Source organism: Trichosurus vulpecula, chromosome 3, assembly GCF_011100635.1.
Source record: "Trichosurus vulpecula isolate mTriVul1 chromosome 3, mTriVul1.pri, whole genome shotgun sequence".
In the NCBI taxonomy this organism is placed as follows: Eukaryota; Metazoa; Chordata; class Mammalia; order Diprotodontia; family Phalangeridae; genus Trichosurus; species Trichosurus vulpecula.
The window spans coordinates 207,247,451-207,261,197 of record NC_050575.1 but is presented as its reverse complement, the minus strand read 5'-3'; the positions used below and the strand labels follow the sequence as shown (position 1 = coordinate 207,261,197).

General features: G+C 41.8%; 1 protein-coding gene across 4 annotated transcripts in view; it reads left to right on the top strand.

The window, feature by feature from the left end:
- Positions 1 to 13,747, top strand: part of PTK2B (protein tyrosine kinase 2 beta) — a 174,659-nt gene that overhangs the window by 146,356 nt on the left and 14,556 nt on the right. For all 4 annotated transcript variants that reach the window (XM_036750697.1, XM_036750699.1, XM_036750696.1 and 1 more), the window contains 5 exons: positions 3,756 to 3,856; positions 4,059 to 4,148; positions 7,460 to 7,664; positions 9,649 to 9,757; positions 10,794 to 10,859. In XM_036750697.1, the coding sequence (XP_036606592.1) occupies positions 3,756 to 3,856; positions 4,059 to 4,148; positions 7,460 to 7,664; positions 9,649 to 9,757; positions 10,794 to 10,859 (571 nt within the window). The remainder of the gene's footprint in view (positions 1 to 3,755; positions 3,857 to 4,058; positions 4,149 to 7,459; positions 7,665 to 9,648; positions 9,758 to 10,793; positions 10,860 to 13,747) is intronic.

The following is a 13,747-nucleotide window of genomic DNA, read 5'->3' as shown; positions in this document are numbered from 1 at the left end:
TTCTCATATCTCTTCTTTAAGGCCATGTTTGTTCACCGTAATTTTGTAACTTCTGTTTTTGTTTGTGGTCATTATTCCTTCCTTTTACGTCATTTTAGTCATTATGCATGTTATTTTTTGGCTCTCTTTTCTTCATTCTGCACCAATTCATGTACATCTTTTTATGCTTCTCTGTATTCATTAAATTTGTTGTTTCTTACAACACAGTAATACTCTATTATATTCATATGTCACAATTTGTTTAGCCATTCTCCAGTTAATGAGCATCTACTTTGTTTACGATTCTTTGCTGCTATAAGAGAGTGCTGCTATATGCATGTGGAGCTTTTCTTTTTTTAAGTGACCTCTTTGGAAAGTGGATTCTCCGGGTCAAAGTTATAGACATTTTACTCACTTTATTTGCATAATATCAAATTGCTTTCCAGAATAGTTGTACTAATTCACAGCTCCACCAACAATGCATTACCCCTCTAACATTGCCTATTCCTATCTTTTGCCATCTTTGACAATTTGCTGAATGGGAGGTGAAACCTCAGGGTTGTTTTGATGTGCAGTTTTCTCATTATTAGTGATTTGGGGGATTATTATTATTAGTTATTAATAGTTTGCAGAATTGTTTGTTCAGATACTTTGATCATTTCTCCACCAGGGAATGGCTTTTGGTCATATATTTCCATTAGTTCTCTTTCTATCTTGGTTGGTATCTATGAAATCTGATAAAAAGCTTTCCCCCCCAGTTAACCATTTCTCTTCTTATCCTAAATGCCTTAATTTTGATTATGCAAAAGCTTTTCAACTTTATGTCACTAGAATAATAACTTTAATCTTTTGTAATTGTCTTCACCTCTCGTTTGGTTAAGAATTCATGAGAGATAGTCTCTTAACCTTGTCCAGATCTGCTTTCTCCATCTTGGCTATCAGTTCTCATAACTCATTCTGGAAGACCTGGAATTACTAGGTCTCGGGGCAAGGGGCAGGGGGGAAGGGCCTTTTAATTCCCAGCTTAGAGTACCTATGTTTTCCACTGAATCAAGACCCAAGAATAGATAACATTTATCCTGGCCCACTGGAAAGTCTTCCACAGATGCCTCGTCATGCAAGGGAGGTGACTCTGGGTTCCTGAAGAGTACAGCAGTGGAAAATGGTCACTGCCAAGTCAAGTCAAATAGGAAAAGCTTCCAGTGGGTGGATGATGGACTGACTATATGTCCATCATTCAAGGACCACCTAGCTAAATTGGGTGAGGTTCATCATTAGGAGATGGGATGCCAGATAAATAATTTTTTTCTTTGGCCACTTCAGTTTGTGGTGACCATCTACTAAAGTTGTGATCTGCACCAGTGAAGGGAGTTTTCACGCCTGTGAAACCACAAATCTTTGAAGTATTGAAGTAAATGATTTGCCCTGGTTCCTACCTGCATCTTGATCTTCCCACCTCTCCCACTTGGAGTTCCACACAGAAACCATCTTTTCTCTCTCCAGCTTATATTGATTGACTACATTGGCATGGAATTATTCCTTTCTCACCTAACTGCATACCCTAGCTCTAAGAAGTGTAATCAAACCATGAGAGCTTAGATTCTCTAAAAATAAAATCAATCACTGAATCAATAAACATTCATTAAATACTTACAACAGTTAGGTCCTGATTAGTGTGACTAATATGAATCCAGTGAAATGGTTGCATATATTTCAATTCGAACCATGTATTTCCATTGAGCTGGAACCAATTACCATATTTTATATAATTTAACTTCAAATAGTGCAAATTTGAATACATGTGAACATGTATTCATGTGATTCACTATTCACATTAATTGGGACCTGGATGTATGTGTCAGTATTGAGAAGACAAATAAAAAAAACAACCTAACCCCTGTCTTCAAGGAGCTAACATTCTGAAATTACTTTCCTTTTATACCAACTTTATCTTATGTGTGTAGCAAGTATTTTCTGGGCCTATTGTCTCAGAGTAAAATCAGCTACACCTCATCTTCAGGATTCTAGGGGTACCCTGAGGAGCTGAGGGTAGCTCTTCTCTTATGCTATCAGCTCAAGCCCTCCATTCATTGTGCGCCTCCCCTGCTTAGGTACCCAAATTCCATATAATCACTTAACATCAATTGACATTTAGAAAGGGATGTTACTTTGAAGATACGGCAAAGGCAAAAATCAAATATTTCCTCCTAAAACCTCAGGACGTACTCTCTTCTGTACACCTCTATCTCTGGAGAGAGTGAGCTCAGACTTAGCAAAATGTCCACATGACACTGGCCCCACCAAGATTACGTCCAAATGTGAATGAGTCCTTGTCTCAGCTACCATTCAGCTGAACCCCAAAGGTCTTTGCTCCTTGGGGCATGAATACTGGGCTGACTGTGAAGTTTGGCATAAATTCTGACTCCCAGATCTTTGTATTCCCAGACTGAGGTGAGGACTTTTGTTACTGACCTTTGGAAAATCATAAGGTCACACCTAAAATGAAACAGTAAATGCCAAGGGAGGCAAGGAACTCAGCCTTATGTTCATAGACCGCATGTTGGCCTCTGTGGGGAAAGGACTCAATGACATTCCCCTTATAGCATTATCTCTCATTGAATGCAAAGGAGTCAAACCAAGAGGAGAGAGCCACCAAGAGAAATCAGTCAAGAGAATGGTTGAAGCTCTAACTGGCACTTTTTGAAGGCTCCCCCAGTTCTGACCTTGCAGACTATCAAAGAGCCTTCTCCTAACCCCATGGTTAGTAGACCAGAACAAGTTATAGAATGCTCACAAGTGCTCCAGTGTTTCTCCAGGGCACTTCTCTTCACGTCATTCCGATTCCCTTAGAAGCAGCCTCTCCAGCCTCCTCCATGTAAAAAGACAGGGTCAAAGGCATTCTGAGCCAGTCCTGTTACATTTGCAGAAAGTTATTTGTACGGTGTTTCCCCCATTAGAACGTGAGCTCCACTGGGTCAGGAACTATGCGTCTTTCTTTGTATCCCCAGTGCTTAACACAGTGCCTGCTATGCAGTAAGCACTTGATAATGCTTACTTACTGACTTGTTTAACATTGTAATGGGGGAGATAATTTTTAAATATATACATATATTATATTTATAGTGTATATTATATAATATATAATATAAATAAATATATACACATATACATGCATATATGCTCGTATACATATATACACACATACATATGTGCATGCACACACACACATATACACAGTAGAGGGAAGATAACCTGGGAGAGGGAAATGTGATTTCCATTCACTGGTGATAGAGATGGGATGCTGATGGAACATTGGAGCCAGATGCCAAAGTCCTGGGACTATATTTCCTTGGAGTGAAACAAGTAACTATTGGATCCTGCTTTGGCATACGAAGCACAAGCCAGAGGGCCTGGTCAGAATTCATTTCCATTTATCCCGTCCCAGGAGTTTTTTCTCTATTATGAATAGAGTGTTGAACTTGGAGTCAGGAAGACCTGAGTTTAAATCCCTCCTCAGACAATTACTAAATATGTGACCCTAGGAGAGTCACTTTAACCTCTTTCAGCTTCCCTTTCTTCATCTGTAAAATGGGGATAATAATAGTGCCTGAGTCCCAAGGTTGTTGTGAAGATTGAATGAAATAATCCATGTAAAACACTCTGCAGATCTTAAAGCATTATGTCAATGTTTACTATTAACATCATTCTTCTTATCATCATCATCATCATCATCATCATCATCATCATCATCATCATCATCCTCCTCCTTTCTACAGGGACATTGCAGTCAGGAACATCTTGGTGGCTTCTCCTGAATGTGTGAAACTCGGGGATTTTGGCCTTTCTCGGTACATTGAAGATGAAGAGTATTACAAAGGTGAGACGTCTCTATTCCTAGTCTCTATTATGCCATCCAAGAGCTGTTGATGAAACCCAGAACTAGAACTGGGAAGATCTAGGTTTGGTAGGCGGATGGGTAGGGAAGGAGTTCAGGTTGAGAGTCTTTGGAGATGGGTGCTGTCGTCTATGATCTTTCCAGTTATAAAAATAACTCCTATTCGATATTCATTCCCCCAAAGCCTCTGTGACTCGCCTCCCAATCAAATGGATGTCCCCTGAATCCATCAACTTCCGTCGGTTCACAACTGCCAGTGACGTCTGGATGTTTGGTGAGTAAGAGCATAGGGAAACCTAGGAAAGTGTTTCTTATCTCTTCTGTCCTTGATGGTAAATGGTTGGGTATCCCAGATTCACGCTGGGGGTGAAGCCAGTACATTTGTCGTCCCTGTACTGCCTGCTTAGCCATGCCAACTAATGAATCCCAGAAGGGCTGAGAACTGACCATGAGTAGTAGCTGATGACACTCCTGGAAACAACTGTTATGAATGGAAAGTCATTTTGGAACAAAGTTAAGGCTCAGGAATGCTCTGAAGATTCAAAATGGGTAAGACTGAAGAACAGTCCTGTGACTTTGGAGAAGGGGGTTGAGTTAATACATTAAGCACACAGAGAAGAGGCCTGAGGCCTCGTGGTCATTTCTTTTGATTCCCTATTAGGATAGACTCCATATTCAGAGATCATTAAGAGATCATGGAGCTTGACCTTAGAGGTCATCTAATCCAAACTTCCTTATCTTATAAATGAGTAAATGGAGATTTAAAGAAGTCAAGTAACTTGCCAAGTAAGCCCAGCACAGAGGATTGGTAAATAACAGGAAATCCATAGTTCCAAAAAGCTTATTTGTCCTTTAGGTTTTTTTTCCTACCCCCACTCACCCTTTTCAAATATGTTATTGATGCCCTTTTCTTCTTTTAAATTGCTACCTTTCTCTAGTGACCATCTTCCCCCACCCTTGCAACAAACAAGTGTGATAAAACAGAACAATAAATCCACCTATTGGCCATTTTAGAAAAGATATGTCATATTTTGTGCATATAGACCCAAAGATAAGAGGCTTCATGTAGAAGGGGCTGGCTGAACTTCATCTCAAAGGAAGGGAGAGACTATATAAGACAGAGTGGACATATTTTACACCAGGGGGCTGGCCAGTGCAAAAGCAGAGCGATAGAGGATGGATGACAAGTTGTATGGAAAACAGAGAGAAGGCCAGCTCAGCTGGATTTCAAAGTGCAGGAGAAGTAATGTCTAATAAGGCTGGAAAGATGGATTTGGGCCAGGTTATAAAGGACTTTAATGGTAATTTGGATTTGTATTACAGACAAAAGGGAGCCATTAGATTGGAGTGACATGGCCAGATCTGTACTTAGTCATCACTTTGGTGGTTGTATGGAGGATTGTTGGGGGTGGGAAGTGACATGGGGCACGGACACCAATTAGGAGACTATGAAAATGAGTTAGGAAAGAGGTGATGAGGACCTAAATTAAGCTGGCAGCTGTGTGAATAGAGAGAAGGGGTCACATACCAGATATGTTACAGAAGTAGAAAAAGGCAATATTTGGCAACTGATTGTGTATATGGGGCAAGGGAGAGGAGGATTTGATGATTAATGCCACGGTTAAGAACCTGGAAGACTGGAAGGAGGATGGTACTATCTACAGAAATAAAGAAGTTTGGAAGAAAGATGGATTTGAGGAGAAAATAATGAGTTCTATTCTGGACATGTGGAGTTTGAGAAGTCTGGGAAATCCAGTTTGAAATGTCTGATAAGTAAATAATGATATAGGATTAAAGCTCAGGGGAGCCTGAGGCTGGATATGTAGATCTACACATTTTCTGCAGAGAGATGATAATTAAACCCATAACTTCTGATAAATTTACCAAGAGAGGTAGAGAGAGGGAAGAGCAGAGGGCCCAGGATGGGGCCTTCAGACACACCCACATTCAGAGATCTAGCAAAGGAACCTGAGAAGGCTTGGTCAATCAAACAAGAGGAGAATCAGGAGAGAGGAGAGTCATGGAAAGTCAGAGAAGAGAATATCCAGGAGAAGAGGGTCTTGAATGGTGTAAAATTCTGCACAGAGGTCAAGAAGGATGAGGATTGAGAAGGATGATCAGATTTGGCAGTTAAGAGATTGTGGATAGCTTTGAAGTGGGTAATTTTAATCAAGGGATGATATCAGAAGTCAAAAGGTTAAGGAATGAATGAGAAAGTGAAAACAGTTTTTTCTAGGAATTTAGGTGAGAAAAGGAGAAGAAATATAGGATGATAGTTTGAGGGGATAGTAAGATATAGTGAAAGTTTTTTAAGGCCGGAGGACAAGGGTCATGTTTGAAGGTAGCAATAAAATTGCCCTGCTTATCTGTGTCTGCTTTTGAACTTTGGTCTGCTTTTTTGTTTGCTTACTTTTTGGGTTTTTTTTTTTTGGCAGGGCAATTGGGGTTAAGTGACTTGCCCAAAGTCACACAGCTAGTACATGTGTCAAGTGTCTGAGGCCGGATTCGAGCTCAGGTTCTCCTGACTCCAGGGCCGGTGCTCTACTCACTGCGCCACCTAGCTGCCCCTGTTTGCATACTTATTTAATGTTTTGTATCAAATATAAAACTTCTATAGGTTTGTTTTCAGGCTCACTACAGTTTAATTAATACTTCTTTTTTCTTTCTTTAATCACTATGCAGTATTTGCATTGTTACCCACTAACCTCTCTCAATAAAAGCCCTCTCTTATAACAAACAAGTATGATCAGGTGAAACAAATCCATACATTGGCCATATCCATAAAAGTATGCCTCATTCCGAGCCTCTAATCCACCATCTCTCTGCCAGAAGGTGGGAGGAATGCGTCATTAGTCTCCTGAAATCCTGGTTGGATCAGAGTGAAATCCATTTTTCTTTATATTATTGTAGTCATTATGTAAATCATTCTGGCTCTGTTCACTTCCCTCTGAAGTTCTCATCTTTGTCATTTCTTAGGACACTTTTTAAAATTAAATTTATTTTCAGTTAAATTTTTTTTCTCTCCTTATTCCCCACCCACCCACCAATTTGAGGAGGGGAGGAGCAAAGCACTTGTAACATATAGCATTGAAGTGTAGTTATGCAAAACAAATTCCTTTATTGTCTATGTCCAAAAATACATGTCTTATTTTCTGCCTTGAGTCCATCATGACTCTGTCAGAGGCAAATATAATATATTTTTCTTCACTCCTTTGGAATAATAGTTAGTGCTGCTTTGATCAGAGTTCCTAAGTCATTCAAAATTGTTTTTACAGTGAGTTAGTGTATAAATTACTCTCTTTGCTGGCTCACTTTACTCTGTATCAGTTCATACAAGTCTTTCCAGGTTTCTTTGAATTCTTCATATTTTTTATCCCTTGTGGCCTAACAACATTCAGTTACATTCACATACCACCATTTGTCTAGTCACTCTCTAATTGATGGGCATCACCTTTGTTTTGGGGGAACTTGGCTTGGGAGGTTCATATCCATTGTCAAGGCAGCTCCTGGGCAAGTCTTCGGATGGGAATGCCTTCCTTCTAGTGGCTAAGCCCCTTCCATTTTTGTATCCCTTTTTCTTCCTAGCTGTGTGCATGTGGGAGATCCTGAGTTTTGGAAAGCAGCCCTTCTTCTGGCTAGAGAACAAAGATGTAATTGGAGTGTTGGAGAAAGGGGACCGGCTACCCAAACCCGATCTCTGCCCTCCTGTCCTGTATACTCTAATGACCCGGTGCTGGGACTATGACCCCAGTGACCGACCTCGCTTCACAGAACTTGTATGCAGCCTTAGGTAAGTGGAGAGCCGGGGAGGCTTTGGGAAGAAGGCTCATAGGGGCAAGGGACTGACCCTGTGGGAAGCAATGGTGGACAGCTCCAAAAGACAAGATCATTAGGAAGCCAGTCCAGAATAGTCAGTGAAGGTGAACCCTCCTAGAATGAAACTGACCAGTAGTCCCCAGATCGAGTACAGTTGTGTCCAACTCTGTGACCCTGGGGAACATGGTTCACCAATACTGTCCATGCAGTTTTCTTGGCAAAGATACTGGAGTGGTTTGCCATTTCCTTCTCCAGTGTATTAGGGCAAACAGCTTCAGTGACTTGCCCAAGCTCAGACAGCTGGTCAGTGTCGGAGGCTAGATTTGAACTTGGGTCTTTCTGACTCCAGACCCAGAGCTCTATCCACCGATCCACCTATCAGCCTCTTTGCCTATAGTAGGCACACAATAAATGAGCATTGATTTTATAAAGTTTTAAATAAAGGATTTTTAATCCATTACTATGTCCCGGGCACACATTTCATAATGTCATTCGAGGCTCACAACAACTCTGCGACAAAGATACCATAGATGAGGAAACTGAGGATCAAAGAGATCACTCGCCCATGTTGACATAACTAGTAAATGCGCAAAGCAGGATTTGAACCCATGTCTTCCCAACTCCAGGCCCAGAACTCTGTCCGCTGCACGACACTATCTGTTTAATAAAGCTCACCCTTGAATGTCAATGCAAAGAAAAAGGAATAAATGAAAAGTAAACCAAAGGATGCTCTGCCACACACCCCTGGAAATGATTCTCTCCTTTGTCCATTGGCAGCGTTCTAGCATTACAGATGTCCAACCCATTGTTTCACCCCTGGCCATGGACTCTACAAACTGCCCATCGGGTGGTCCAGCCCTGCCTGCCTTATAGACAGCTAGCATCACCATACTATGTTGTTAGCATCGTCTTGGCAGGATCACAGGGCTAGTTTCCCAGTAGTGATAATAACTGACACTTATTAATTGTCTGATTTACTTGGCCCACCCTTGGGATTTCATTGGTGTAGGGCAGTGGTACCAAACTCGATAGGAATGGGGGCCACTGATCCATACATAAGGATCCCTGTGGGCTGCATATTGAATTTGTTTTAAAATGTGATGTTATCTTTGTTTTATTGTGTTTTTAGTTACTTTAAGTATTTCAAGTATTTTTTATTTTAATTTAACTGAATTTAATTTAATGTTAATGTTGTTTAGAACACACTCAGGAGTGTTGCAGGCCAGATGCAGATATTTGGCCACACGTTTGATACCTCTGGTGTAGGGAATTCCCAGTAAGGAACAAATAAATCCTTGATAATTGAAAAAGAAAATTTAATTAAAAATAAAATGAAAGTAATCACATTCACAATACCTATCTCACTAAGGTTGTTGTTTGCTTCGCAAAACTAAAAATACCACAAGAATAAGATTTGCTATTACAGTAACAGGTGTATAATTAGGTGGGTATTAAAGACAAACTTCACTTTACACACAATTGGGCCTTGGACCAGATCCTCGAGTACATATGGAGAGTCTTTATTTAATGTCATTATTGAAGTCACTGGGTATGTTTTTCTCCTGATTCTGCTCGTCTAATTCTGCATCAGTTCATGCATATCTTCTTAAGTTTCTTGGTTCATCATTTTTTTTTACAGCTCAATGGTATTGCATTATATTTTTGTCCCACACACTTTGTTCATTTCTGTTATGCTAATGGGAAAGGAGACCATTCTAGGGGTCACAAGTACTAATCTACCTTGTTGAACATGGGGGTCTCTTAATAGCTGTCACTTCCATAGATGATTTAACTGAGACTATGTTTTGTGTAGATGGGAAGGGAATCTAACATCTGGCCCTAAGTCCTTCTCTGGCTTCAGATGGGAAGCAGAGGGTATTTACACAGAGCAAGAGAGAACTTCCATGGTATCTGCAAATTATAGCTTGTCTCTCCTAATCCCATCAACTCCCTGGCAGTGATGTTTACCAGATGGAGAAGGAGATTGCTAAAGAGCAAGAGAGGAACATCCGCTATCGGACACCCAAAATTTTGGAGCCTGCAGCCTTCCAGGATCCCCCACCCAAAGTAAGTCAGGCCATGCTGCCTCTAGGACATAAGACATAGCCAGGGGCCTCTTTAACTATTGAATAACTTGACTGATCAGCCAACCTCCCTCTATAGCTGTTGTCTTTCTTAGCTTCTCAATCTCTTGCTTCCACTCAGTCCCTCTCACATGCATGCACAGAAGGCTTGGGACCAGTCATACCCAGCGGGTGACAGTATGGGATGGTTAGGTCAGTAAAATACATGAGATCAGCTTTTCTTAGGATGCTGGGCAATCTTTCTTCCTAGGGACCAATAGGTACAAGTTCCATAGCCTCGATGGGCCATTAAGCTATGAGGCAAGAATTGGACCAAATTCCCTGATGGATCAGAAAGGTTGGGTTCTCTCCTCTTTCTGCCCTGCCTTCCTACTTTACCCTGATCCTTTATGCTCAGTTCATTAAAAAAACTGGACCTACCTAAGGTTCATTGGTGTAGGGAATCGTTGTTGTTCAGTCTTTTTCAGTTGCGATCAACTCTTCATGAGATTCTTTGGCAAAGATACGGGAGTGATTTGCCACTTCCTTCTTCAGCTCATTTTACAGATAAGGGAACTGAGACAAACAGGGTTAAGTGAGTTGCTCAGGGTTACTTAGCTAGTGAGTGTCTGAGGCCAGACTTGATCTCATGAAGATGAGTCTTCCTAACTCCAGGCCCAGCACTCTCGCCACTGTACCACCTAGCTGCCCATACTCTACTCTGCCTTATGGTTTGTTTGGTGTTTTTTCACATGTGTCCTGTCCCCCTAAGCCTTTTGAGGGCAGGCACCATGGCTTCAAATTCTTTGTATCCCCATAGCTCATTATTCACGATATACATTCAGTGAATATTTTTTCAGAATGATGATGACCCCTATTGACGGTTATTAATGTTGCCCTCATCTCTCCTAAACCCTCCCTGTCTAGCAGGTACCTTTTCATCTAGAACCTAGTGTTCTCTCTTCCTATATGGTTCATCTCCTCCTCTCAAGGAGCAGGAAAAACATCAGGGATTAACTCATCTGTTTCTTCTTTTCCAGCCCAGCCGGCCCAAGTACAAGCTGCCTCCACAAACTAACCTTCTGGCTCCCAAGCTGCAGTTCCAGGTAAACACAACATTATAGCATCTGCAGGGGATATGCTAGAAAATTTGGGCTCATCCACCACTGAGTCATGCTCAAAATTCTGGCTTGGTGTCCCTGAAGAGCTGAAGTCACTCATTAGGGTGATACAAGAAGGGATGTTTGCCTGATCTGTTTTGTTTTGTGTGGGGACACGAGGCAGAACTTGATTGTGAGTCATCCAAGGCCCCATGAGTGAACAACTGGTAGTTACCATCTCCCTTGTCTCCCCCTGAGTGGTGGTTGGTTAGGACTGGTGGGGCCTTGCATTAGAAAGCTGGATATTCATTCCTCTGCCCTCAGAGAACTCTCACAATGTTTGCTTGCTTTGAGTAAGTGCCTACCTCCCTTTGAGCTCTTTTTTTTACAGCCAAGTATCTCCTCTAGTAGGCATCTGGTAGCAAGTGAAGAAGAAGATTTGGGTCATAGGATTGGAGTTGGATGGGAACTTTGAGGTCATCTAGTGTGTTTCCCTCATTCAGATGAAGAAATGGAGACTGAGAGAAGCTGCCCAAGGTCACACAAGTGATAAGCGATTACAGGATCATAGATTTAAAGCTGGAAGGGGCCATCAGGTCCAATCCCTCATTTTACAGATGAGGAAACTGAGGCTGGTAGAGGTCAATTGATTTACCTTTGGTCACATAGCTAGTAAGTGTCTGAGGTAGGATTTGAACGCATGGCTTCCTGATTCCAAGCCCAGCACTCATCCACTGAGCCACCCGACTGGTATTCAGATCCAGCGTTCTTCCTACTGCTCCATGCTACCTCCATAACAGCTGATAGCGTGTATCACTTTGAGCTTTAAAAGTGCTTTTCTCCAAAAAGCCCTGTGAGATCAGTGGTGTAGACTTGTAACTGGTGAGATAGAGTGAAGGCCACTTACAAAATGGAATTGGTTTGGTGTGGGTGAGGTGACTGTGACCTTGTCTCAGGACACCAGAATTTAGAAGGAACTGACAGCATCTGTATCCCAGCTGACAGAAACTGATGGAATTAGTACCAAATTAACCAAAATGATTAGTTGCGATAAGAAGCTACCGGGTAGTGAGCCACTTCCCCAACTCCATCCCCTATTCCTCCCTCCTCTTACATCGGCCTTCCCAGTTGGAAGATACTGGGGTCCCCAAGGCCTGTGCTCATGGAGGCCAGTGAGAAGTCTTGTGTTCAGAGGCACAAGGATTCTCTCCAAGATTTCTCCCCAGCCCCCCCCCCACACACACACACTCTCAACTGATTTTGTCTCAGAAAGTTGATTCGAGCACCTTCCACGTTTCTTGACTGGATACATTTTGGGGTCTTTGCTGCAGGTGCCAGAAGTACCAGCTACAGCTCTGAGGAAGTCTCAGAATTTTTGTCTCCATTTTACATGTGGGGAACTGAGGCTCAGAGAATTTTTCCAACGTGCTCAAGTTCTCACAGAAAATGTATTGGAACTAGGGTCCAAGCCTAGGCCTCCTTGATCAATGAATCAATAAGTATTTATTATCTCCCCTTTATGTACCTCGAACTGTGCTGGACAAAGAGACGACAATGAAATCGTCACTGCCCTTGAGGAGCTTAAAATGTACTAGGGGGAGTCAGCATATTCACAGATAAATAAATGCAGGATATGATTTTTTAAAAATACATGGTGATTGGGGGCAAGAGAACTAATAATATTGATAATGACAATAGCTAGCCTTTGTATAATGCTTTAAGGTTGGCAAAGCCCTTTACAAACGTTATCTCATTTGCTCCTCACAACAACCCCGGGAGGTAAGTGTCATTATTATCCCCATTTTATAAATGAAGAGACTGAGGCAAACAGAGGTTTAAGTGACTTGCCCAGGTAGTAAGAATCTGAGGCAGGATTGGAACTCAGGTCTTCCTGACTCCAGATCCAGCACTCAATCTTTCGAGCAGCCAAGCTGCACTGATTCCTAGGGGAATCCACAAAGGCCTCTTGAGCAAGGCAGTATTTGAGCTGAGTCTTGAGTAGGGGTGAGGATTCTTTACTGTCTTGTGAGGATCCTTTTCTATAATAAGGGCAACCCCGATGCCTCTTAAAACTCCCCAGCTTGGGAGGTGCTGTAGACCAGAGAGTATAGTGATCAACCTAGAGGCACCGGGTGGTTGGGCCAAGAGTGTGAAGTAGGAAAGGGGGACTCTCATATTCCCTTCTGACCTTTACTGCTACATCATCTTATACCAATCACATCTTCCTGGGGATGTGATTGGCCTTTCCTATCCCTCTCTTACCTCTTGGTATTGAGCCTATCGGTGGCTCTAGCAAACACAATTGAGTAAAACAATATCTAATCCCATGGTCCTCTTGGGAGAATGGCAGCAACATCTCAGTTCAAGCATCTGTCTCTCCCCATCCACAGGGTTCTGCTCATTGGACCTAACCAGCAAGGTTACAAATTGGCAGGTCTAATATATTTTTAAATATGTCCAATGTGGAATTTTGCTTAACTAAGCGTATCTACAACAAGGATTTTGTTTTTATTTTCTTTTTTTTGTCTATGTGGGGGTAGGGGTAGCAGAGAAAGAAAAATATGTGTTTATTGAAAAAAAACTAAAATTTTAAATAAAAAAGTGTCAGAGGGCAGCTAGGGGGCACAGTGAGTAGAGTATCGGCCCTGGAGTCAGGAGGACCTGAGTTCAATTCTGGCCTCAGACACTTGACACACTTACTAACTGTGTGACCATGGGCAGGTTACTTAACCCCAACTGCCCTACCTTCCTCCTTCCAAAAAAAAGTGTCAGTGGGGGAAGAAATAAATTGGTAGGTCTAACTTGCCCTTAGGAGGAGAAAAGCTTGATTTAAGTTTCAAAGTTGATGGAACTTCTAGTCCAACTCCCTCATTTTATAAATCAGAAAACTCATT